The 27901-nt window shown below is 46.3% G+C and overlaps 1 protein-coding gene across 1 annotated transcript in view; it reads left to right on the forward strand.

The window, feature by feature from the left end:
- The first annotated feature begins 853 nt into the window (after positions 1-853).
- The window catches only part of LOC145349794 (natural resistance-associated macrophage protein 1-like), a 44353-nt gene continuing 17305 nt past the window's right edge, over positions 854-27901 (forward strand). Inside the window, exons 1-7 of the mRNA XM_080198339.1 lie at positions 854-996; positions 12940-13062; positions 13143-13262; positions 21119-21225; positions 22154-22224; positions 24024-24091; positions 26577-26732. Coding sequence (XP_080054465.1) covers positions 856-996; positions 12940-13062; positions 13143-13262; positions 21119-21225; positions 22154-22224; positions 24024-24091; positions 26577-26732 — 786 coding nt within the window. The 5' untranslated portion in view covers positions 854-855. The remainder of the gene's footprint in view (positions 997-12939; positions 13063-13142; positions 13263-21118; positions 21226-22153; positions 22225-24023; positions 24092-26576; positions 26733-27901) is intronic.

The following is a 27901-nucleotide window of genomic DNA, read 5'->3' on the forward strand; positions in this document are numbered from 1 at the left end:
GTCCCAACTCCTGTATTCAATGTTCTGACCGATGAAACCAAGCATGCTGAATGCCTTCTTCACCACTCTGTCCACCTGGGACTCCACTTTCAAGGAGCTATGAACATGTATCCCTAGACCTCTTTGTTCTGTAACTCTCCCCAACGCCCTACCATTAACTGAGTAAGTCCTGCCCTGGTTCAATCTACCAAAATGCATCACCTCGCATTTGTCTAAATTAAACTCCATCTGCCACTCATCAGGTGGCTCTCTCTCTCCTATTGGGATCTCCCCCACCTCTCTGTGGGATCTGTCTCTCTCTCCCCCATTGGGATCTCTGTCTCTCTGTGGGATCTCTCTTTCTCCCATTGGGATCTCTCTCTCTCCCATTGGGATCTCTCTTTCTCCCATTGGGATCTCTCTCTCTCCCATTGGGATCTCTCTCTCTCCCATTGGGATCTCTCTTTCCCTGTGAGATCTCTCTCTCTCTCTTTCTCTCCCCCTGTAGGATCTCTCTCTCTCTCTCTGGGATCTCTCTCTCTCTCCCCCACTGGGATCACTCTCTCTCTGTGGGATGTCTCTCTCTCTCCCATTGGGATCTCTCTCTCCCTGTGAGATCTCTCTCTCTCTCTTTCTCTCCCCCTGTGGGATCTCTCTCTCTCTGTGGGATCTCTCTCTCTCTCCCCCATTGGGATCACTCTCTCTCTGTGGGATGTCTCTCTCTCCCATTGGGATCTCTCTCTCTCCCTGTGGGATGTCTCTCTCTCCCATTGGGATTTCTCTCTCTTAGGTACCTCTGTCTCTCTCTCTCTCTCTCCTTGTGGGATCACATACACACTGCAGACTAACACAATCAAATTCTTCACAGAGCCGGTGATGATTGGGGATGAAGATATCTCCCAGCACGATAAGAATGGGAGCAGTGAGGAAGAATCCTATGACCCCCCAGCGTCTGACAACAGATCGACAGATCAAACATACCTGGATGAGAGGATTTCAATTCCTGATACAGGAACGGTAAACTCAAATTTCCTCCTCTTCCACAGTCTCAGCTTATTTGCTGCAATCTCCATCCCGTTTCTACACGGGTCACTCTGTCAGCAAGAGTTAGTAAAACCGAGCTGCCAGAAACTCTCTGCCTAACACCGCACCTCGATCTGATACTAACCTATTTACAGTAAGGAAACTCAGCTTATTCTATCGATTAAATATCAAGACCAATTATATCCAGAGAAAAGTCAAATTATCAGAAACAGTTGTGTATAATTAATATGGAACTTAAGTATAACTAATCATAAGCACTTCAACTCAAAATGTAACAGGTAAGTCTGAATGAGTTAACATTTTCTACAAAACAGGTGTCGATTATCACACAGTCGTGATAATCTTAAAATCTGGAAGCTGGTGGCACGGTGGCACAGTGGGTTAGAACTGTTGCCCCAAGGCATCAGGGACCTGCATTCAATTCCTGGCTTGGATCACTGTCTGTGTGGAGTCTGCATGTTCTCCTCGTGTCTGCATGGGTTTTCTCCAGATGTCATAGAGTCACAGAGGTTTACAGCACGAAAACAGGCCCTTTGGCCCAACTTGTCCATACTGCTCATTTTTTAACCCCTAAGCTAATCCCAATTGCCTGCATTTGGCCCATATCCCTCTATACCCATCATACCCATGTGACTGTCTAAATGCTTTTCAAAAGACAAAATTGTACCCGCCTCTACTACTGCCTCTGGCAGCTCGTTCCAGACACTCACCACCCTCTGTGGACCCTTGGACCCTTTGGACCCTTTTGTATCTCTCCCCTCTCACCTTAAACCGATGCCCTCTAGTTTTAGACTCCCCCATCTTTGGGAAAAGATATTGACTATTTAGCTGATCTGTGCCCCTCATTATTTTATAGATCTCTATAAAATCACCCCTCAGCCTCCTACGCTCCATAGAAAAAAGATCCAACTCAATAGCCTAATCCTGCTTTCTCCCCATAACCTTTGATCCCATTTGCCCCAAATGCTGTATCCAGCTGCCTTTAGAATACATTCAATGTTTTGGCATCAACTACTTCCTGTGGTAATGAATTCCACAGACTGCCCACTCTCTGGGTGAAGAAATGTCTGCTCACCTCCATCGTAAATGGTCTACCCCGAATCTTCAGATTGGGACTCTGGTTCTAGAACATAGAACATTACAGCGCAGTACAGGCCCTTCGGCCCTCGATGTTGCGCCGACCAGTGGGACCAGTCTAATGACCCTCTAACCTAAACTATTCCAATGTTATCCATATGCCTATCCACTGATCATTTGAACACCCTTAAAGTTGGAGAGTCCACAACTGCTGCAGGCAGGGCATTCCACGCCCTTACTACCCTCTGAGTAAAGAACCTACCTCTGACATCCGTCCTATAATTACCACCCCTTAATTTAAAGCTATGTCCCCTTGTGTTAGCCATCACCATCTGAGGTAAAAGGCTCTCACTGTCCACCCTATCCAATCCTTTGATCATCTTGAATGCCTCAATCAGGTCACCTCGTAACCTTCTTCTCTCCAATGAAAATAACCTCAAGTCCCTCAGCCTTTCCTCATAAGACCTTCCCACCATACCAGGCAACATCCTGGTAAACCTCCTCTGCACCCTTTCCAATGCCTCCACACCTTTCTTATAATGCGGCGACCAGAACTGTACACAATACTCCAAGCGCAGCCGCACCAGAGTTTTGTACAGTTGTAACATGATCTCACAACTCCGAAATTCAATCCCTCTACCAATAAAACCTAACACACCGTACGCCTTCTTAACAACCTTATCAACCTGGGTGCCAACTTTCAGGGATCTATGCACATGTACAGCCTTACCAATGTCTTGTACAACTTCAACAAGACGTCCCAACTCCTGTATTCAATGTTCTGACCAATTGTTCTCCAGTTTCCTCCCATAGTTCGAAAGATGTGCTGGTTAGGTGGTTTGACCATGCTAAATCCTCCCTCAGTGTAACCAAACAGGTGCTGGAGTGTGGCAACTAGGGGATTTTCACAGTAGCTTCATTGTTGTGTTAATGTAAGCCTCTAGGGGCAAGGAATTATTTGAATTTTCTACCTCAGAGGGATGTGGATACTCCAGCAATATACAGGTTTAAGCTGAGACAGATAGTTTTTGATCTCTCAGGGATATGGGGAGAATGTGGAGAAAATGGAATTGAAATCCATCATCCACTTATTCATAAAAGTTGAAGTGGTTCATTTTGGCAGGTCAAGTAGGATGACAGAATCCAATATAGGACTCTTGGCAGTGTGGAAGATCAGAAGGATCTTGGGGTCCGAGTTCATAGGACGCTCAAAGCAGCTGCGCAGGTTGAAGCTGTGGTTAAGAAGGTGTATGGTGTACTAACCTTCATCAATCGAGGATTTGAGTTTAGGAGTCGGGAGATAATGCTGCAGCTGCTCAGACCCTGGTCAGACCCCACTTGGAGTACTGTGCTCAGTTCTGGTCGCCTCATTACATAAAGGATGTGGAAGCCATAGAAAGGGTGCAGAGGAGATTTACAAGGATGTTGCCTGGATTGGGTGGCATGCCATATGAGGATAGGTTGAGGGAGTTTGGCCTTTTCTCCTTGGAGAGATGAAGGATGAGAGGTGACCTGATAGAGGTGTATAAGATGATAAGAGGTTTGATCAGGTGGACTCTTGGAGGATTTTCCCCAGGGCTGAAATGGCTGCCACAAGAGGATACAGGTTTAAGGTGTTGGGGAGTAGGTACAGAGGAGATGTTTTTCACTCAGAGAGTGGTGGGTGCAAGGAATCGACTGCCAGCAATGGCGGTGGAGGCGGATTCGATAGAGTGTTTTAAGAGATTTTTAGAAAAGTACTTGGAACTTATTAGGATAGAGGGTTATAGGTAAGCCTAGTAATCTGTAAGATTAAACTCTATTTGCCACCTCTCGGCCCAGCTCTGCAGGTTCTGGACTCCCCCACTATTGGGAATACCCTCCCTGCATCTACTCTGTCTAGCCCTATTAGGATTTTATAAATCTGTTTGAGATCCCCCCCTCATTCGTCTGAACTCCAGTGAAAACAATCCTAACCTGGTCAATCTCTCTTCATACATCAGTCCCGCCATTCCCGGAATCAGCCTGGTAAACCTTTGCTGCACTCCCTCGAGAGCAAGAACATCCTTCCTCAGAAAAGGAGACCAAAACCGCACACAATACTCTAGGTGTAGCTTCACCAAGGCCCCTGTATAATTGTAACAACACATCCCTGCTCCTGTACTCGAAACCTCTCACAATGAAGGCCAACATACCACTGGCCTTCTTTACCGCCTGCTGCACCTGCACGCTTACCTTCAGTGAGTGGTGCACAAGGACACCCAGATCCCTCTGCACACTCCCCTCTCCCAATTTACACCCATTCAGGTAGTAATCTGCCTTCTTGTTTTTGCTTCCAAAGTGAATAACCTCACATTTATCTAAATTATACTGCATCTGATATTGATTAGCCCACTCGCCCAACCTGTCCAGATCATTCTGAAGGATCTCTGCATCCTCGTCACAGTTCACCCTCCCACCCAACTTGGTATCATCTGCAAACTTTGAGATGTTACATTTTGTTCCCTCATCCAAATCATTAATACATTGTGAACAGCTGGGGTCCCAGCACCAATCCCTGTGGCATCCCCACTAGTTATTGCCTACCAATTTGGAAAGCACTCCTTAATTTGTACGTTTTGTTTCTTCTCTGCCAACCAATTTTCTATCCATCATTATCTGAACATTATCCATCTGATTGAGGAAAAAAGAGATAAACCAGAGAACCATAGAAAATTACAGCTCAGAAACAGGCCTTTTGGCCCTTCTTGTCTGTGCCGAACCATTTTTCTGCCTAGTCCCACTGACCTGCACTTGGACCATATCCCTCCACACCCCTCTCACCCATGAACCCGTCCAAGTTTTTCTTAAATGTTAAAAGTGACCCCGCATTTACCACTTTATCCGACAGCTCATTCCACACTCCCACCTTCAATCCCTTCAACTTTCCCAGCACCATTTCCCTACTAATATTGATCTCCCTCAGTTCTTCCTTCTCACTATATCTTGCATTCTCCAACATTTCTGGTATTTGGTTTGTGTCCTCTTTTGTGAAGACAGAACCAAAGTTTGTATTCAGTCATTTGGCTATTTCTTTCTCCCCTATTATACATTCCCCCATTTCTGTCTGTAGGGGACCTACATTGTTTGCTGGAGCAGACGAGGAAGGAGCATCAGAGAGAAAGCTAAGACTTTACCTGTTAAAAACCTGTTTAAAATAAGTTTAAAGCACTTTGTTCTTTGTAGAACTGTTTAAAGCATTTACTTATTGTATTTACTGCTTTAAGAATTGTGAGGGAGTGATTATCAGGCAGTTGTGGCCCATCAGCTTTAAATCAGCGCCAAGTTTAAAAGGAGGCCTGGTGTCGATAGCGGGCAGCGTCGGAGCGGGCAGTGGAGTGAGAGGGAAGCAGAGTGAGCTATTAGGGCTTAATATCAAAAAGGGCTTGAGGGAAAAAAGGCCAGGTTGAAAGAACAAGGAAAAAAAAAAATTTCTTTTTCAAAACTACTACAGCAAAAAACAAGGAAAAAATTTTTTCCCAAAACAAATTATATTGAATAATGGAGGGGCATGTGATGTGCGGTTCCTGTATGATGTGGGAACTGGTGGACCCCAGGGTCCTTCCCAGTGGCCATGTCTGCAGTAAGTGCAGGTTGCTGGAGGAGCTCCAGCTCAAGGTGGATGAGCTGGCCTCTGAGCTACAGACACTGAGGCTCATCAGGGGGAGAGAGGGTGTCATTGTCAATGGGGTGCAAGTGACATCCACCCCCCCTAGACTGTCTAAATCTAAGGGTCAGGAACAAAAGGGGGCTGCTGGGAGGAGGAAGGGGGGTGAGGAGCGGAGGCCTCAGCCTCTTAATCTGCATAACAGGTTTGAGGTTCTTGCTTCCAGTCTGGAAGAGGACGAGGCAGGTGAGGTTGGTGAGCAAACTGCACACGGTACAGTGATGCAGCAGGACATAGGCAAAGAGAAGGGGAAAAGGAACGTAGTAGTGATTGGGGATAGTGGGGTGAAGGGTATTGACACTGTCCTTTGTCACAATGACAAAGTGCACAGAAGGGTGTGTTGTCTGCCTGGTGCTCGGGTACAGGATGTCGCAGCTGGGCTGCAGAGGAATCTGGAGTGGGAGGGTGAGAACCCAGTTGTGGTGGTACATGTGGGTGCCAGCGACGTAGGCAAAGTGCGGACTGAGGATCTGGGGAGGGAGTATGAGAAGCTGGGAATGGAATTAAAAAGTAGAACCGACAAGGTGGTCTTCTCTGGGCTACTGCCTGAACCGAGTGCAGACGGGTGTAGGGTTGACAGGATAAAGGAAGTGAATGGGTGGCTCAGAGATTGGTGTGGGAGGAATGGGATCGAATTTATGGGGCATTGGCACCAGTATTGGGGTAGGTGGGACTTGTTCGGGCGGGATGGGGTTGGTCTGAATCGTGCTGGGACCAGAGTGCTGGCGAATCGAGTAAAGAGGACTGTAGACAGGGCTTTAAACTAATTAGGGGGGGGGAGGGTGCGAGGGTAGGTGATGTTAGGAGGTCTACAGTTAAGGATAGGGTACAGGTAAGGGAGGAGGCTGAGGATGTCCCAAGTGGTGGCGTTACGGCAAATAGGGTCCAGAAGAAGGCTGGGATGAAAGCGCTTTATCTGAATGCACGAAGCATTCGGAATAAAGTGGATGAGCTGGTGGCGCAGATCGACACAAATGGATACGATCTGGTGGCCATTACAGAGACGTGGCTGCAAGGTGACAGGGACTGGGAGATGAATGTACAGGGCTATCAAGTGTTTAGGAAGGATAGGCAGGAGGAAAGAGGGGGTGGCGTAGCTCTGCTGATTAAGGACAGCATCAAGGTGGTAGCAAGGGATGATATCGGAGCCAAAGAGCAGAAAGTGGAATCGTTGTGGGTGGAGATTAGGAACAGCAAAGGGAGGAAGACGCTGGTGGGTGTCGTCTATAGGCCCCCGAATAATGATCTGGAGGTGGGGCGGGCTGTTAACGCGCAAATAAGTGCGGCGTGCAGGAATGGGACGGCAGTAGTTATGGGGGATTTCAATCTGCATATTGATTGGTCGACCCATGTTGGACGAGGTGGGCTCGAGGAGGAGTTCTTGGAATGCTGCCGGGATAGTTTCCTGGAACAGTGTGTGTTGGAGCCGACGAGGGAGCGAGCTATCTTGGATCTGGTGCTATGTAATGAGGCGGGTAGAATTAGGGACCTTGAGGTGAAGGATCCTCTTGGAGAGAGTGATCATTGTATGGTGGAGTTTCTGTTGCAGATGGAGGAGGAGAAAGTGGGTTCCCGGACACGTGTCCTTTGTTTGAATAGAGGGGAGTATGGTAGGATGAGAGAAGAATTGGCGAATGTGGACTGGGGGAGCGCGTTGGAAGGTAGGTCTGCTGAGGAGCAGTGGAGGATCTTTAAGGAGATCTTTCTTGGTGCTCAGCAGAAATTTATTCTGATGGTTAAAAAGGACAGTAGGAAGAGAGGTAATAAGCCGTGGATAACGAAGGAGGTGAAGGAAAGTGTTAAATTAAAAGCGGAGGAATTTAGAGTAGCTAAGAGCAGTGGGCGAGAAGAGGATTGGGAAAGGTTTAAATGTCAACAAAGATTGACAAAAAAGTTGATAAAGGAGGGTAGAAGAAGCTATGAAGCTGGGCTAGCGCTTAATATAAAAAAGGATAGCAAGAGTTTTTATAAATATATAAAAAGGAAGAGGCTGGCTAGGGTGAACGTTGGTCCCTTAGCGGATGAGAAAGGGGACCTAGTGGTAGGGGATGGGGATATGGCTAAGGTCTTGAATAACTTTTTTGTTTCTGTCTTCACGGAGGAGGACGTGAATAATTTGCCGGGTGTTAGCGATGGAAAGGTGGTAGGACTGGAGGGTCTTAATGACATTACTGTTACTAGAGAGGTGGTGCGCGACAGACTGGAGGGGCTGATTGTGGACAAGTCCCCAGGACCGGATGGAATGCATCCGAGGGTTCTGAAAGAAATGGCGGAGGTGATAGTGGATGCCTTGGTGGTTATTTTCCAGACGTCGCTGGATTCCGGGGAAGTGCCGGAGGATTGGAAAACGGCTAATGTTACGCCGTTGTTTAAGAAGGGTGCCAGGCAAAAGGCGGGGAATTACAGGCCGGTTAGTTTAACGTCTGTGGTAGGTAAAATGTTAGAATCCGTCATTAAGGAGGAAATTGCGAGGCATCTTGAAGGGAATTGCTTGATAGGGCAGACGCAACACGGTTTCATTAAAGGGAAGTCGTGTCTGACAAATTTACTGGAGTTCTATGAGGATGTGTCTAGGGCGGTGGATAGAGGAGAGCCGGTGGATGTGGTCTTTCTGGATTTTCAGAAGGCGTTTGATAAGGTACCTCACAAGAGGTTACTGCAGAAGGTCAGAGGACATGGAGTTGGGGGTAGGGTGTTAGCGTGGATAGAGGATTGGTTGTCAAATAGGAGGCAGAGAGTGGGGGTCAATGGGTGCTATTCGGATTGGCGGTTGGTGACTAGTGGGGTGCCCCAGGGGTCGGTGCTGGGGCCTCAGCTATTTACCATTTATATAGATGATCTGGAGGAGGGAACCGAGTGTAGGGTGTCGAAATTTGCTGATGACACCAAGATTGGGGGAAAGGCAAATTGTGCGGAGGGTGTGGAGAGTCTGCAGAAGGATCTAGATAGGCTGGGCGAATGGGCCAGGAAATGGCAAATGGAATTTAATGTTGGCAAGTGTGAGGTGGTCCACTTTGGTAGGAAGAATGGTAGGAAGGACTATTACTTACGGGGCGAAAAACTGCAGCAGGCGACGGTGCAGAGGGACCTCGGGGTCCTTGTGCATGAGTCGCAAAAACCCAGCCTGCAGGTGCAGCAGGTGGTCAGGAAGGCGAATGGGATGCTGGCCTTCATAGCGAGGGGGATTGAATATAAAAGTAGGGAGGTCTTGCTGCAGCTGTATAGGGCATTGGTGAGGCCGCAGCTGGAGTACTGTGTGCAGTTTTGGGCGCCGCACCTGCGCAAGGATATTTTGGCCTTGGAGGGAGTGCAGAGGAGGTTTACTAGGCTGATACCGGAGTTGAGGGGGTTGAGCTATGAGGAGAGGCTGAATAAACTAGGCTTGTACTCGTTAGAGTTTAGAAGAATGAGGGGAGATCTCATTGAGACGTATAAGATGATGAATGGGATGGATAGGATAGAGGTGGAAAGACTCTTCCCGCTCAAAAAAGACAGTAGGACTAGGGGGCACAGCCTCAAGATAAAGGGGGGGCGGTTCAGAACGGAGTTGAGGAGGAACTTCTTCACTCAAAGGGTGGTGAATCTCTGGAATTCTCTGCCCGTTGAAGTGGTGGAGGCTGCCTCGCTAAATATTTTTAAGAAGCGGGTTGATGGGTTTTTGATAAGAGAGGGGATTAAGGGTTATGGGGAGAGGGCGGGAAAGTGGAACTGAGCCACGACAGATCAGCCATGATCTTATTGAATGGCGGGGCAGGCTCGAAGGGCCAGATGGCCTACTCCTGCTCCTATTTCTTATGTTCTTATGTTCTTATGTACATTTGTCTTCACCAATCTCTTTCTCTTCACGTATCTATAGAAACTCTGGTCAGTCTTTATGTTCCCTGCAAGGTAACTTTCATACTGTATTTTCCCCTTCTTAATCAATCCCTTGGTCCTTCTTTGCTGAATTCTAAACTGCTCCCAATCCTCAGACCTAATATTTTTCTTGGCCAATTGGTATGTTTCTTCCTTGGATCTCTCTAATTTCCTTTGTAAGCCATGGATTGGCCCTCTTTTGCTCTTGTGTCAGACAGGAATAAACAGTTGCTGCAGTTCCCCCATGCGTTCCCTGAATGTTTCCATTGCCTATCCACTGTCATCCCTTTAAATAACTCTCCCCAATCTATCAAGGCCAACTCACGCCTCATATCCTTATAGTTTCCTTCATTAAGATTCGGCTCCCTAGTCTCCAAATCAACTCCTTCACTCTTCATCTTGATAAAAAAAATTCCATCATGTTATGGTCACTCATTCCCAAAGGGTCTCGTACAGTTGGATTGGCAATGATTCCCTTCTCATTACACAGCACCCAGTCTAAGGTGGCCTGCTCTCTAGTTGGTTCCTCCACATATTGGTCAAGAAAACCATCCCGTATACACTGCAGGAATTCCTCCTCTACGGCATTGTGGCTAATTTGATTTGCCCAATTCATGTGCAGATTAAAATCACCCATGATCACCGATATTCCCTTATCACATACGTCTCTAATTCCATGTTTAATGCCATTCCCAACAGCACCACTGCAGTTTAGGGGTCTATATCTGACACATACAGACTTCACATTGTCAGAGTTAATAACCTGTCTCACTATTGTGATAATTTCCTCTTTAACCAGCCGCGCCACTCCACCCCCTTTTCCTTTATGCCTGTCCTTCCTAAATACTGAATACCCCGGCACATTCAGTTCCCATCTCTGGTCACCCTGCAACCATGTCTCTGTAATCCCAATTATATCGTACACATTTACATCCAGCTGTAAGATTAGTTCATCCACTTTATTGTGAATGCTCCGTGCATTAAGGCACAGAACCTTTTAAGCTTGTCTTTTTAACATTGTTTGTCTTGTTCCCAATATTTTTCTCTGTAGCCATTTTGAATTTTGTCCTTGGTTTCTCTGCCTATCACTTTTCTTATTCCCTTTTCTACCTTTTGTTTTTGCCCCTGCTCCCTCCTTCTCTGACTGAGTTATAAGGAGAGGCTGAATAAACTGGGACTTTTTCTCTGGAGTGTAGGAGGCTGAGGCATGTTCTTATAGAGGTTTATAAAATAATGAGGGGCGTAGACAAGGTCGATAGTCAATATTTTTCCCAAAGGTAGGAGAGTCTAAAATTAGAGGGCATCGGTTTAAGGTGAGAGGGGAGAGATACAAAAGGGTCCAGAGGGGCAATTTTTTCACACAGAGGGTGGTGAGTGTCTGGAACAAGATGCCAAAGGTAGTAGTAGAGGGGGGTACAATTTTATGTTTTAAAAAGCATTTAGATAGTTACATGAGCACTATGGGTATAGAGGGATGTGGTTCAAATGTGGGCAATTGGAATTAGCTTAGGGGTTTTAAAAAAAAATAAGGGCGGCATGGACAAGTTGGGCCAAAGGGCCTGTTTCCATGCTGTAAACCTCTGTGACTCTATGATTCCTTGCATAGGTTCCCAGTCCCTTGGCATATTAGTTTAAATCCTCCCCAACCACTCTAGCAAACACTCCCCCTCGGACATCAGTCCCAGTCCTGCCCTGGTGTAACCCGTCCAGTTTGTACAGGTCCCACCTCCCCCAGAACTGGTCCCAATGCCCCAGGAATCTGAAACCCTCCCCCCGACACCATTGCTTCAGCCACATGTTTATCCGATAAATCCTCTCATTTCTACTCTGACTGGCACCAGTAGTAATCCTGAGATCACTATCTTTGAGGTCCAATTTCTTAACTTTCTCCTTAACTCCCTAGATTCTGCTTTTAGGACCTCATCCCTTTTTTAACCTATGTCCTTTGTACCAATGTGTACTACGACCCCTGGCTGTTCACCCTCCCCATTCCGAACATCCTGCAGCCACTCCTAGACATCCTTGTCCCGAGCACCAGGGAGGCAACATCCCTCCCTGTCAGAGGTATTTTTTACGGAGTCTCTTGCAGGAGGAGAGGGATGTGGAGAATTTGGGGAGGAAATTCTCGAGCTGAGGATGCAGCCAGCTGCAGGCAAGGCCCCAGTGATGGAATGCTGAAAATCGAAGTGTGTGAGTGCACAAAATAGGTGGTCATTTATCCTGTGCAGGATGGGTGCAATATTTGTCTATGTTATATGAGGAACCTTGACAGGGGTGCAGAGGAGGTTTACCACAATGGTTTGAAGGAATGGGGGATTTCAGTTACAAAGTTAAGCTAGACAATCTGAGGTTATTCTCCTTGGAGCAAAGGAGATGTGGGGGTGGCGGGGGGAGTGGTGGTGCAGGGGAAAGTTGGACAGACGTGTACAAGATCCTGACAGGTTTCTCCAAGGCAGCCTTCACGACACACGACAGCGCAGAGTCGCTGAGCAGAAACTGATAGCCAAGTTCCCCACACACGAGGACGGCCTCAACCGGGATCTTGGGTTCATGTCACACTATCTGTAACCCCCATGATTTGCCGGGACTTGCAAAACCTCACTTACTGTCCTGTCTGGAGACAATACACATCTCTTTAACCTGTGCTTAACGCTTTCTCCACTCACACTGTCTATACCTTTAAGACTTGAATAGCAGGTTAGCTGCAAAGACTTGCATTCTAATCAGTATTCTGTAAACTGTGTGCGCTGTTATATACTCAGAACTCTATGATCAGAACTCTCCACTCACCTGACGAAGGGGCAGCGCTCCGAAAGCTAGTGGCATTTACTACCAAATAAACCTGTTGGACTTTAACCTGGTGTTATGAGACTTCTTACCAGGTTTAGGTAAGGCAGACAAAAAAAAGGTTCTTCCCATTGGCTGCTGACACAAGGACCTGGGAAATGTATTGAAGGTTTTGGGTAAAGAGATACATGAGGGACAATGTTCTGACCCAGCATGTGCGAACGAGCTGCTGCCTAGGAGGGTGCTGGAAGCAGAAACACAAATGGTTTCTGAAAAAGTGGACTGGGATTTGGGGAAATGAAGGTGTTGGAGAACAGGGATAGATTTGGGGAATGGATTGTTCTACAGTGAGCTGGCACTGACTTAATGGGTTGAATGGCCTCTTTCTGAGCTGTAATGTTGAGTGGTTAGATAGACATGGGCAATCTAGATCATTGTGTAATACATTGTGAGAGGGTTTGATTAGTGTGAGCTGGCCAATGTGTTAATGTAATTCTGCTTCTTTCCTTCAGCCAGGTTTCAGTTTCAGGAAGCTACTGTTGTTTACCGGTCCGGGATACCTGATGAGCATCGCGTACCTGGACCCAGGAAACATCGAGTCAGATTTACAGTCAGGGGCGGCAGCAGGTTACAAGGTCAGTCCAGGATCCTCATGTTTATTATGCCCACTGTATTTGCATCAACCATTAACACTCACTACCTGTGTTCCTCACAGCTGCTGTGGGTCCTCCTCGGATCCACCATCTTTGGTTTGCTCCTCCAGAGACTGGCAGCTCGACTTGGAGTGGTGACAGGATTACATCTTGGAGAAGTCTGTCGACTCTACTACCCCAAGGTAAGAGAGAGAGAGATTCAGCAGGGTAAGGATCACTCACTGTGTAACTGTACAGAGTCACTGTTTATTCAGCAGGGTAAGGATCACTCACTGTGTAACTGTACACTGTCACTGTTTATTCAGCAGGGTAAGGATCACTCACTGTGTAACTGTACACTGTCACTGTTTATTCAGCAGGGTAAGGATCACTCACTGTATAACTGTACAGAGTCACTGTTTATTCAGCAGGGTAAGGATCACTCACTGTGTAACTGTACAGAGTCACTGTTTATTCAGCAGGGTAAGGGTTACTCACTGTGTAACTGTACAGAGTCACTGTTTATTCAGCAGGGTAAGGGTTACTCACTGTGTAACTGTACAGAGTCACTGTTTATTCAGCAGGGTAAGGGTCACTCACTGTGTAACTGTACAGAGTCACTGTTTATTCAGCAGGGTAAGGGTTACTCACTGTGTAACTGTACAGAGTCACTGTTTATTCAGCAGGGTAAGGGTCACTCACTGTGTAACTGTACAGAGTCACTGTTTATTCAGCAGGGTAAGGGTCACTCACTGTGTAACTGTACAGAGTCACTGTTTATTCAGCAGGGTAAGGGTTACTCACTGTGTAACTGTACAGAGTCACTGTTTATTCAGCAGGGTAAGGATCACTCACTGTGTAACTGTACAGAGTCACTGTTTATTCAGGGTAAGGATCACTCACTGTGTAACTGTACAGAGTCACTGTTTATTCAGCAGGGTAAGGGTCACTCACTGTGTAACTGTACAGAGTCACTGTTTATTCAGGGTAAGGATCACTCACTGTGTAACTGTACAGAGTCACTGTTTATTCAGCAGGGTAAGGATCACTCACTGTGTAACTGTACAGAGTCACTGTTTATTCAGGGTAAGGATCACTCACTGTGTAACTGTACAGAGTCACTGTTTATTCAGCAGGGTAAGGGTTACTCACTGTGTAACTGTACAGAGTCACTGTTTATTCAGCAGGGTAAGGATCGCTCACTGTGTAACTGTACAGAGTCACTGTTTATTCAGCAGGGTAAGGATCGCTCACTGTGTAACTGTACAGAGACACTGTTTATTCAGCAGGGTAAGGATCACTCACTGTGTAACTGTACAGAGTCACTGTTTATTCAGGGTAAGGATCACTCACTGTGTAACTGTACAGAGTCACTGTTTATTCAGCAGGGTAAGGATCACTCACTGTATAACTGTACAGAGTCACTGTTTATTCAGCAGGGTAAGGATCACTCACTGTGTAACTGTACAGAGTCACTGTTTATTCAGCAGGGTAAGGATCACTCACTGTGTAACTGTACAGAGTCACTGTTTATTCAGCAGGGTAAGGATCACTCACTGTGTAACTGTACAGAGTCACTGTTTATTCAGGGTAAGGATCACTCACTGTGTAACTGTACAGAGTCACTGTTTATTCAGCAGGGTAAGGATCCCTCACTGTGTAACTGTACAGAGTCACTGTTTATTCAGGGTAAGGATCACTCATTGTGTAACTGTACAGAGTCACTGTTTATTCAGCAGGGTAAGGATCACTCACTGTGTAACTGTACAGAGTTACTGTTAATTCAGCAGGGTAAGGATCATTCACTCTGTAACTGTACAGAGTCACTGTTTATTCAGGATAAGGATCACTCACTGTATAACTGTAGATACTCCTGAACTCTCTTTCCCCAAATTCCCCTCTCTTCTCTTTTAACAATCTATTGAGAGCTCTAATGGTGACTGTTAAGATATGATGACATGTATGTGATATACATGTGATGACATACACCTTTAAGGGGGTGTATCCTATATTCCTGTCAAAACAAGATCACTTCAACAGGGTGTAATGCATTAGTCCTATGGCTGATTGTCAATTTCTAAGCAGTAGTAGAGATTAGGAGTGTTATATATTTAAAAGGTTGCATGATTGCTTTATAAGATAATCATATGGTTTCATGATGCTGTCATTAGGGTGTTGCAGAAGCTGCTGTTTTGCTTTCTGTTTGGACTCTCCACTGGCAACTGTTCCTTCAATAAATCTGCTGTTGTTATTTTGAATCTACATGTGCAAACCACGGGGCGATTCTCCCCCAAAAATTCTATGTGTCGAATTTGCGTGAAAAGTGGAGTAAATCACGCCTTTTTTTTCCAGAGGGAATTCAGAGAAGAACCTCCCACACTCTGTGCAATGCAGAGTGGCTCAGCATAAATCCATTAGAAATCTGTGGGTGTAGCCTATCCCCACCCGGGAAGCCGGCAGCACAGCGCTGAGTGAGCCACTGCGCGTGGCCGATCTGTCAGTGCCGAGAATGGTGCATGTGCAGTGGCCCCCGTCAGCTGGTCCCTAGATTGCCGGCCAGCTCATAAAGCACTGAGAAAGATGGACGTTATTTTAGAAGCATCACATCCAAAGAATGTGACACAATTGAGGTGCTTTCTAGGATTAGTAAATTGCCATGGCTAATTTTGTTCCCAATTTAGCTTCCTCATTGGAGCCATTGCATAGTTTCCATTTGTGAGGCCATCATGGGACTGGATACAGAATGTGAGAAGGCAGACAAGGATGTTAAAGATGCTTTGCAAAATTCTGAAGTATTGCTTCATTTTAATCTGAAGCTATCAGCGATTCTTCACATTATGAAGTGGAAATGATTGGGAGCTTCAGATTTCGAGGTCACCAGATCACCAACATCCTGTCCTGGTCCCCTCCATGCTGATACTATAGTTAAGAAAGCCCCACCAATGCCTCTACTTTCTCAGAAGACTAAGGAAATTTGGTGTGTCTGCTACGAGTCTCACCAACTTATACAGATGCACCATAAAAAGCATTCTTTATGGTTGTATCACAGCTTGGTATGGGCTCCTGCTCTGCCCAAGACCGCAAGAAACTACGAAGGGTGGTGAATGTAGCCCAGTCCATCACACAAACCAGCCTCCCATCCATTGACTCTGTCTACACTTCTTAATGTCTCAGCAAAGCAGCCAGCGTAATTAAGGACCCCACGCACCCCCAACATTCTCTCTTCCACCTTCTTCCGTTGGGAAAAAGACATAAAGGTCTGAGGTCACGTATCAACTAACTAAATAAATATTCCTAAATGAATATTTCTCATCAGTATTTACTGTTGAGAAAAGCATGGATGTTAGGGAACTTGGGGAAATAAATAGTGATGTCTTGAGGAATTAACATATTACAGAGAAGGAGGTGCTGGAAGCCTTAAAGCTCATCAAGGTAGATAAATCCATGGGACCTGATGAAGTGTATCCCAGGACACTGGGGAGGAAATTGCGGGTCCCCTAGCCAAGATATTTGAGTCATTGATAGTCACAGGTGAGGTGCCTGAAGATTGGAGGGTGGCAAATGTTGTGTCTTTGTTTAAAAAGGCTGCAGGAAAAAGCCTGGGAACTACAGGCCAGTGAGCCTCACATCTGTGGTGGGTAAATTGTTGGAGGTAATTTGAGAGACAGGATCTACAGACATTTAGATTTACAAGGACTGATTAGGGACAGTCAGCATGGCTTTGTGAGTGGAAAATCATGTCTCACAAATTTGATTGAGTTTTTGAAGGTGTAGCCAAGAAGGTAGATGAGGGCAGTGCTGTTGATGTTGTCTACATGGACTTTAGCAAGGCCTTTGACAAGGTACTGCATGGTAGGTTGTTGCATAAGGTTAAATCTCATGGGATCCAGGGTGTGGTATCTAAATGGAGACAAAATTGGCTTCTTGACAGAAGTCAGAGGGTGGTTGTAGAGAGTTGTTTTTCAAACTGGAGGCCTGTGACCAGCGGTGTGCCTCAGGGATCAGTGCTGGGTCCACTGTTATTTGTCATTTATATTAATGATTTGGATGAGAATATAGGAGGCATGGTTAGTAAGTTTGCAGATGAACAAAGACTGGTGGCATAGTGGACAGTGAAGAAAGTTATCTCCAATTGTAACGGGATCTTGATCAATTGGGCCAGTGGGCTGATGAATGGCGGATGGAGATTAATTTAGACAAATGCGAGGTGATGCATTTTGGTAGATTGAACCAGGGCAGGACTTACTCAGTTCATGGTAGGGTGTTGGGGAGAGTTACCGAACAAAGAGATCAAGGGGTACATGTTCATAGCTCTTTGAAGGTGGAGTCACAGGTGGACAGAGTGGTGAAGAAGGCATTGGGCATGCTTGGTTTCATCCGTCAGAACACTGAATACAGGAGTTGGGACGTCTTGTTGAAGTTGTACAAGACATTGGTACGGCCACACTTGGAATACTGTGTGCAATTCTAGTCACCCTATTATAGAACGGATATTGTTAAACTAGAAGAGTGCAGAAAAGAATTACTAGAATGCTTGAATTATAAGGAGAGGCTGGATAGACTGGGACCTTTTTCCCCTGGAGCGTAAGAGGCTGAGGGGTGACATTATAGAGGACTATAAAATAATGATCAGATCAGCTAGATGGTCAATATCTTTTCCCAAAGATAGGGGAGTCTAAAACTAGAGAGCAGAGGTTTAAGGTGAGAAAGAAGAGATACAAAAGTGTCCAGAGGGGCAATTTTTTCACACAGGGTGGTAAGTGTCTGGAACAAGCTGCCAGAGGTAGTATTAGAGGCGGGTACAATTTTGTCTTTTGTAAAGCATTTAGATGATTACATGGGTACGATGGGTTTAGAGGGATATGGGCCAAATGTGGGTAATTGGGATTAGTTTATGGGTTTAAGAAAAAGGCATGGACAATTTGGGCCGAAGGGATTGTTTCCATGCTGTAAATCTCTATGACTCTATGATTCTAACTCAAGAACAGCTTCTTCCCTGCTGTTGTCAGACTTTTGAATGGACCTGTCACATATTAAGCTGATCTTTCTCTTCACCCTATCCGTAATTGTAAGACTACATTCTGCACCATCTCCTTTCCCTCTCCCCTGTGTACACTATGGATGGTATGTTTTGTGTGAAAAGTATGCAAGAAACAATACTTTTCACTGTATTGTTAACAATAATGGTTCACAGTTTAATTCACAAGAATTTGAGGATTATCTCAAAGTCAATGGTAATCAGCAAATAAAATCCGCACCTTACTATCCATCAACCAATGGATTCACTGAAAGATTCATACTAACTTTGAAACATTCTTTAAAAGCTTCAAGAGAACAAGTTTCACTATCACATCATGTGAATAGCTTTTGACATCTTATAGAAACACTAGTCGTGCATCTACCCAAAGTTCACCTGCATGACTACTCTTAAAGAGAAAGTTAAGAATTACATTTGATTTGTTCTTTCCTCCAGTAACTGGAGTGGTGACAGAGTGTCAACAACAATCTCAAGTTGCTAAATGAGGTGAGGGCAAAACTACCCCAATTTCAGCAAGGAGAAGATGCACTAGCGAGTAACTATGCCACGAGCAGGAAATGTGTACCAGTGTTTTGAAAAAACAGGTTCCATTTCTTACATTCTTCAAACAAAGATGAACTAGTTCAGCAAAGCCGTTTCTGTCATCTTGAAAAGTTTTTCAGAATCATCTCCGGAAGTAGCAAATTCTTTAGTCCTTGGTGTTGTGAAAAATACTAGAGCAGACACAGTTCAATCTGAGTTGCTTTGCTACTATACCACGTGTGAATGGTGCAAAATTAGTTCCAAGGGAAGATGTGTCTACTAAGGTTCCTACTCATACTTCTAGGGTCAGGACAGCCAAATTTCAGGGCGGCATATACAACCAAATAGACGTCCTCCTGATTGACTTCCTTATTGACTCTGTATAATGATTAATGATGCACCTCACTGTGTGTGGAGTATTACTGAGCCTATGTATAACATTGGTGTAATTTGTTGTCATAACCACAGTAGTAAAGGGCGGGGGGGGAGGGGAGAGGGATGTTATATATTTAACTGGTTGTATGATTGCTTTAAGACCTGATCACATGATTTGAGAATGGTATAATTATCATTAATTAATGATATAATTAGCACAATCTGCTGTTTTACTTTCAGTTTGTTCTCTGTATAAGCAACAACTCCTTAATAAATCTGCTGCTGTTAATTTGGGTCTACATGTACTGATCACACTGTTCCTGTTTGTTAGAACCCACACCCCCTCACATAATACATTACAAAATGTGTAAAACTTAGTCTTCTAGTTAACTGTATCTGTAAACAATCTGATCTTCAAATAAAAGATCACATTGTTGTTTCTCCAATCCTTCTGTATGATTGGTTTGTGGAGAAGAACATAGCAGTGATTCAGGGAGTGAGCTCCAAGCTTTCTCTACAAGTGACTGTCCTCAGGATTCCCGATGAGCAGCTGTAGTTCTGACAGGTCCCAATGAAGCCCAATGTTGGGTGCATCAAGCAGCACAGGGAGTGTTCAGTGTCAGAGGACAGGACTTTTACCTACTGAGAACCTCAATTTCAGAAGTCCATCCTTTGTGGGAAGCAGTAATGTTCCCTGAATTGGACCAGAGGGCACGTTCACCATTCGGTTACCAACGGCAACTGGGCATTTGTATATGGAGGGCAAATAGAAAACCTTCCAGCAGTGAGGAAGCAGCAGGCCAGAGAAAGATAGCGGGCCTGTCAAGATAGAGCCAAACCCCTCTCTCTACCATTTTAAATAGAAATTGGAATTAGCTGCTGGGCCACCATAATGGAGGAGAAGCCCAGCACAGGGGAGCTCAACAGGCAGGGCAGGTCTCAAAGCCTGGCTTGGGTGTTGAGTTCTTGGTCTGCCAGGAGAGACTACCTCTGGATTTGTCAGCTTTGCCTCAGAACCTGTCAGAGCTGGAGGCCACTGAACGATTCCAGCCAGTCTCTGAGAATAGATGCTAAGTGGCGTGGAAGAACAATGTGTGGCATATACCTTTAAGAAATGTTTTTTTAATCATTTGATTTGATTTATTATTATCATGCATTAGTATACAGTGAAAAGTATTGTTTCTTGAGTGCCATACAGACAAAACACACTGTTCATAGAGAAGGAAAGGAGAGAGTGCAGAATGTAGTGTTACAGTCATAGCTAGGGTGTAGAGAAAGATCAACTTAATGCAAGGTAAGTCCATTCAAAAGTCTGACAGCAGCAGGGAAGAAGCTGTTCTTGAGTCGGTTGGTACATGGCCTTAGACTTCTGTATCTTTTACTGATAGGAGGTGGAAGAGAGAATGTCTGGGGTGCACAGGGTCCCTAATTATGCTGGCTGCTTTCTGAGACAGTGGGAAGTGTAGACAGAGTCAATGGATGGGAGGCTGGTTTGAGTGATGGATTGGGCTAAATTCACAACCTTTTGTCGTTTTTCTGTAGTCTTGGGCAGAGCAGGAGCCCATATCAAGCTGTGATACAACCAGAAAGAATGTTTTCAACGGTGCATCTGTAAAAGTTGGTGAGAGTCGTAGCTGAAATGCCAAATTTCCTTAGTCTTCGGAGAAAGTTGAAACGTTGGTGGGACTTTCTTAACTATAGTGTTGGCATGGGGGGGACCATGGTAGTTGTAAGCAGATATTCGGCCCATCAAGTATGCATCAATCACAATCCCACTCAGGCCCTAACCCCATAACCCCACTAAGGGTCAATTTAGCACGGTCGATCCAGCTAACCCGCACATCTTTGGACTGTGGGAGGAAACCAGAGCACCCCGAGAAAATCCAAGCATACACGAGAAGAATGTGCAAATTCCACACAGACAGTGACCCGAGCTGTGAATCGAACCCAGGATCCTGAAGCTGAGAGGCAGCAGTGCCTACCACTGTTAGACCGTGCCACTCCAAAGCTCCTCGTCACTCATGGGCAGTGAGCCCTAACACCCTCCCCACCTCCCCTCCTTTATAACTGTGTGCATGACATTCCTGTTTGAACATTATAACAGAGCGTGTTCCTGTGTTTCAGTATTCGCGGATAATACTCTGGATGATGATTGAGATTGCCATCATTACGTCCGACATGCAAGAGGTGATTGGCACAGCAATTGCCATCAATCTGCTCTCCAATCAATGGTAAGATGTTCAGTCTCACACGAAACACAGTACATTTTAACCCAATGGTATTGCGATGGAAGGTGTGAACCACTGGGGGTAATATGTTTCAATTCTTCAGACATGAGACCTCCCTGATTTCCAAGTGGAACAAGTCCCAACATGCCCTGGGAGTTTCTGTACACGGACAAATTGGGAATGGGCTAGGCACACACAGTTCAGCATTGTGGGATCTTCACTCGGGGGGACAAGTGATCAGTACACCTGTGTGGGGGGAAAACCCAACTTTAGGAGTCAGGAGTTGCGGGTCATAACAAAGGAGCCCTGGGAAAAGGGAAGACAAGAGAACCTTCCACACACCTAAAGAAGGAACACCGTTTCCGAAAGCTTGTGGGGTTACTATCAAATAAACTGGTTGGACTTTAACCTGGTGTTGTGAGACTTCTTACAAGGGAAGGTCCCAGAGAATGAGACAGAGGGAGGACAGGGGGATGAGCCACTGGGAGGAGGAGGAGAAGAGCAGCAAAAGGAGTGAAGAGAAAGTGCTGCAGTTGGCAGGTCCCAAGTAGTGAGGGCTCGGGAGAAGCGACAGAGATGGCAGAATGTTCTGCACTACAAGTCACTGAAGCAGAGATAACCCTTTAGAACGGTGGAGTTTTGAAGAGTTCAGATTGTTCCTGTGAGTCAGTGCTGGAGTGCAGACTCGGGAATCCAGGGCTACACCGTCTGGGGAGATAGGATTGAAACCCTGCATGTGAGGTAAACATTACTGAGACAGTCCGAGTCGGAGCTCCCAGATATATCAGCAACGCTAAGGTCTTACCCAGGCAATGTCTGAATCAGTACTGATGGAATCTGTTTCTATTATATGCTGTCCACACTTTTCCTTATCTTTGAGTTCACAGGTGCTCCCTTAACCCATTGGCTAAAACATTCATGATTCTTGCAGGATTCCACTTTGGGGAGGAGTCATTATAACTATTGTGGACACCATCTTCTTCCTGTTCCTTGACAGATATGGTATGTCTCAGTCTTACAGCTGAATAAAGCTCTCTGCAACTTTTAATTCTGATTCCCTTCATTTTATTATCTTCGGTTTTTGGAGACTGACCCTGCTAAGGAGAGTCATTTACTTCAGCTTGTGTAGAGTTTATGGGGGTACATACCCTCTTTAGGAAGGGTGGAGGTACAGCAATGGATAGGGATAGGGGGGCTGTCTTGAGCAGAAAGCAAGTGGACCGGAGCTATATTGTTTGTCATTCAGTGATCACACTGAAATATATCAAATTCTTACAGAGGACCTGAGGAGACAGATTCTGAGAGGCTGTCTCGCCTGGCTGGAGAGTCTGGCACCAGCAGTCACAGCCTTAGGATAGGATTGAGATGAGGAGAGATTTCTACATTTATTGGGTTGTGAATGTTTGGAATTCTCGAGCCCGGAGGGCTGTGACTGCTCAGTTTCTGACAATATTTAAGACTGAGACCAATAGGTTTTTGGACTCTAAGCGACTTAAAGGATTTGGGGATTAGGCAGGAACGTGGAGTTAAGGTCAAGGATCAGCCAGGATCATTTGAAAAATATTTCATCAGGAGTTTCCAATTTACTCTTGAGAAAGGCTGACTTTTCTCAAACAGCCATCCAGCCCAGGGAGCCAGTTTCTGCTGAGCTTGGGTGGGGTAGGGTGGGACAGACGGGCTGAATGGCCTGTTTCTGTCTCTAATTCAAAGTCATCCCAGGAATGTAGACAGTCAGTATTGAAGGGAATGTGGGAGCCAGCACAGAAATGTAAAGGGGTTCTTTAGATCAGGAGCTGGAGTCTACGCCTGAACGGTCAGTCTGTCAGGACTCAGGACAGTGTCTCTGCCGGTTTAATCGGGACGGTGTCACTGCTGGTTTAATCGGGACGGTGTCACTGCTGGTTTAATTGGGACGGTGTCTCTGCTGGTTTAATCGGGACGGTGTCTCTGCCGGTTTAATCGGGACGGTGTCTCTGCCGGTTTAATCGGGACGGTGTCTCTGCCGGTTTAATTGGGACGGTGTCACTGCTGGTTTAATCGGGACGGTGTCTCTGCTGGTTTAATCGGGACGGTGTCTCTGCCGGTTTAATCGGGACGGTGTCTCTGCCGGTTTAATCGGGACGGTGTCTCTGCTGGTTTAATCGGGACGGTGTCTCTGCTGGTTTAATCGGGACGGTGTCTCTGCCGGTTTAATCGGGACGGTGTCTCTGCCGGTTTAATCGGGACGGTGTCTCTGCTGGTTTAATCGGGACGGTGTCTCTGCTGGTTTAATCGGGACGGTGTCTCTGCCGGTTTAATCGGGACGGTGTCTCTGCTGGTTTAATCGGGACGGTGTCTCTGCTGGTTTAATCGGGACGGTGTCTCTGCTGGTTTAATTGGGACGGTGTCACTGCCGGTTTAATCGGGACGGTGTCTCTGCTGGTTTAATCGGGACGGTGTCTCTGCTGGTTTAATCGGGACGGTATCTCTGCTGGTTTAATTGGGACGGCGTCTCTGCCGGTTTAATCGGGACGGTGTCACCGCTGGTTTAATCGGGACGGTGTCTCTGCTGGTTTAATCGGGACGGTGTCTCTGCTGGTTTAATCGGGACGGTGTCACCGCTGGTTTAATCGGGACGGTGTCTCTGCTGGTTTAATCGGGACGGTGTCTCTGCTGGTTTAATCGGGACGGTGTCACCGCTGGTTTAATCAGGACGGTGTCTCTGCTGGTTTAATCGGGACGGTGTCTCTGCTGGTTTAATTGGGACGGTGTCTCTGCTGGTTTAATTGGGACAATGTTCTCTGATTATTTTCTGATTTCAGGTCTCAGGAAGCTTGAAGCTTTTTTCTGTGCGCTGATTGCGATTATGGCGATAACATTTGGGTATGAGGTAAGGATATGGATGTTACAATAACACTTTCACACAGAGCCATGATGTTCCTGTACTCCCAGCTTTTCAAATCCTACCCAAAATCCTATATCAGGAAGGGAGGAAGCCCAGGTTGTCCCACTGAGAACTAGCTGGTTTTAGTTTGCGAATGGTGATGGGGAGGGGGAGGGGTGGGGGAGGGGGGTGTGGGGGTGGTGGGGGCTGGGTTTATCGGGGTGGAGCCCCTACCCTAATTACCCAGTATGAACAATCCTTCCACCTGATTGGACAGGGATGTGAGGGCCTGGCCCAGAATGGTGGAAATATTCAGCGGGAAGCATTCTGGGTCGATGTGATCGGCTTATCCTCTCTTTCCTATCCTGGTGAGCTCATCAAATTATTATTTAGCCGGAGTTGGGTGGTCGGCATCGATACAGGAATACGAGGAGACTGACTACTCCCTGGTGTCTGCTCCATTACCCATGGCTACCTGTATGTCACTCTGATGAATTGATGGGATATGCCTGTCACTGGTCACAGCAGCTTTTATCGTCCATTCCTCATGGCCCTGGAGAAACAGACGGTGAAGCAACTTCTTGGATAAAAGTTACAATTTTGCTCGGCCATTTCAGAGGGCTGTTGAGAGTCAGCCACATTGCTGTGGCTCTGGAGTCACATTAGGCCAGACCGGGTAAGGACGGCAGATTTCCCTAAAGGAACATTGGTGGCCCAGATGGGATTGTCCAACAATTCAGTAGTTTGCTGGTCACCTTTACTGAGACTACCTTTTAACTCCAGATTTATTCAGTGACTGAGTTTAAATTTCCCCAGATGTCACAGCCGATTTGAACTCTCCAGATCTCCAGGTCTCCGGATTACCAGGCAGGAATGTAATCACCCTGTTCCTGTAACTCAAATGTAACTCCAGCCCAGCTCCAAACTCCTCAAATTCCTTCTTTCGCAGAAAGCTGTTGCTCAGATTGAAAAGATGAATTGGGTGAGGAGCTACTGGTTTTCCTGAGAGTTACACATTTCTGCTGGTCTTTGGGTGAAGAAGTGTTTTCTGGCTTCTCTCTGTAGTGATCTGGCTCAGGGTATGTCTGCTTGTCTGAGTCTCCCCATCAGTGGTAATGGTTTCTCTCTATAGACCCTTCAATTCCTATCAATATCCTAAAACTCAAATCAAATTATTACACTGAGGGGAAGCCCTGAGGTTACATAATCTGTCCTCATTGTCTCATGCTCGGAGCCCTGCTCACAGTCTGGTCAATCTGTGCTGTGTTCAAAGGCCAGGCTTAATCAGGGATGATGCCTAGAGTGTGCACTGACCTTTGGGGCTCTGTGCTGAAGGGTATCTCCTTCTCTGCATCACTATCATACATGACTACATCCATCACAGAACTGGTAGAGTCTGTCCCACCCCCTGCCTGCTAAAAGTGCCAAACAATTTTCTTTTTTCGACCAAGAAAGAGCTGTGAACCAGCCTGCTGCTTTAAGCTACAATAAACCAGTACCCAGTCCCTTTCTCCCTCCACCCCCCAGTTACAGACTGATTTTTGAACTGTCCAAGATTAAAGCAGCTTTTGATCGCGTCATGATCCATATTTGCTCGGATTCTAAATGATGAAGAGTTCTGACAGAACAAAGAGGAAGAAGCATTGACAGCAAGGTCACTAAACAGAGGAACAGATTGAATATAATTGTCAAAGGAATGAGACAGAATGAGGTGAAATATCTTCACAGGGAGCTGTTAAGATCTGGAAAGCATTACCTGGAAAGGTGCTGTGTAAAGATAATTGGATGTGTTTGAAGATGATTAATTGGGTGGGGAAAAGACAGAGAGGATGTAGGGACAATATAAATCATAGAATCCATACAGTGCAGAAAAAGGCCATCCGGCCCATCGGGTCAGCACTGACTCTTACCCTGACTTACCCCATAACCCCATGTATTTACCCCTGTAATCCCCCTAACCTATACATCTTGGGACACTAAGAATCAATTTAGCATTATCAAACAACGTAACTATAAATCTCTGGAGTGTGGGAGAAACCAGAGCACCCAGAGGAAACCTATACAGGCAGGGACCCGAGGCCAGAATCGAACCCGGGTTCCTGGTGCTGTGAAGCAGCAGTGCTAAACACTGTGCCACCTGTGGTCCTTTTCATATTGCTGTTTGTGGGTTCTTGTTGTGCACAAGCTACACTCTGGCATGTGTTCGGGGTCAATGCACCCTAATCAGCACGTCTTTCTGACTGTGGGAGGAAACTGGAGCACTCGGAGGAAACCCACACAGACACGGGGAGAATGTGCAAACTCCACACAAGTCATCTGTGACCGGAATTGAACCAATGTCCCTGGCGCTGTGAGGCAGCAGTGCTAATCACTGTGCTGCCCAAATCTATCCTTGTTGATTCTATAATTGGGGTGGGTGAGTTACACCCACTAACTGTGTCCACTGCCTGCACTCACTGACCTCCCTCTCTCTCTCTCTCTCTGTGTACAGTATGTGGTGGTAAAGCCAGACCAGGGGCAAGTGGTGAAAGGATTGTTCTACCCGTACTGTGCTGGCTGTGGCAGGAATGAACTGCTTCAGGCCGTGGGTATCATTGGGGCAATTATAATGCCCCATAATATCTACCTGCATTCAGCTCTGGTCAAGGTGAGTAAGCATGATATAAAGCTGATTGGCAACAATAAATCTGACTGCCGCACTGCACCTAACCATGCGAGCTACTCACTGGATCACACATTAAGAACATAAGAACATAAGAAATAGGAGCAGGAGTAGGCCATCTAGCCCTTCGAGCCTGCCCCACCATTCAATAAGATCATGGCTGATCTGTTGTGTCTCAGTTCCACATTCCCGCCCTCTCCCCATAACCCTTAATCCCCTCTCTTATCAAAAACCCATCAACCCGCGTCTTAAAAATATTTAGCGAGGTAGCCTCCACCACTTCAACGGGCAGAGAATTCCAGAGATTCACCACCCTTTGAGTGAAAAAGTTCCTCCTCAGCTCCTTTCTAAACCGCACCCCCTTTATCTTGAGGCTGTGCCCCTAGTCCTACTATCCTTTCTGAGCGGGAAGAGTCTCTCCACCTCTATCCTATCCATCCCATTCATCATCTTATACGTCTCAATGAGATCTCCCCTCATTCTTCTAAACTCTAACGAGTACAAGCCTAATTTATTCAGCCTCTCCTCATAGCTCAACCCCCTCAACTCCGGCATCATCCTAGTAAACCTCCTCTGCACTCCCTCCAAGGCCAAAATATCCTTGCGTAAGTACGGCGCCCAAAACTGCACATAGTACTCCAGCTGCGGCCTCACCAATGCCCTATACAGCCGCAGCAAGACCTCCCTACTTTTATATTCAATCCCCCTCGCTATGAAGGCCAGCATCCCATTCGCCTTCCTGACCACCTGCTGCACCTGCAGGCTGGGTTTTTGCGACTCATGCACAAGGACCCCGAGGTCCCTCTGCACCATCGCCTGCTACAGTTTTTCTCCACGCAAGTAATAGTCCTTCCTACCATTCTTCCTACCAAAGTGGACCACCTCGCACTTGCCAACATTAAATTCCATTTGCCAGTTCCTGGCCCATTCGCCCAGCCTATCTAGATCCTTCTGCAGACTCTCCACACCCTCCGCACAATTTGCCTTTCCACCAATCTTTGTGTCATCAGCAAATTTCGACACCATACACTCAGCCCCCTCCTCCAGATCATCTATATAAATGGTAAATAGCTGAGGCCCCAGCACCGACCCCTGGGGCACTCCACTAGTCACCAACCGCCAATCCGAATAGCACCCATTGACCCCCACTCTCT

The sequence above is a fragment of the Carcharhinus amblyrhynchos genome, chromosome 11 (genome assembly GCF_965287045.1).
Source record: "Carcharhinus amblyrhynchos chromosome 11, sCarAmb.v2.hapA, whole genome shotgun sequence".
NCBI lineage: Eukaryota > Metazoa > Chordata > Chondrichthyes > Carcharhiniformes > Carcharhinidae > Carcharhinus > Carcharhinus amblyrhynchos.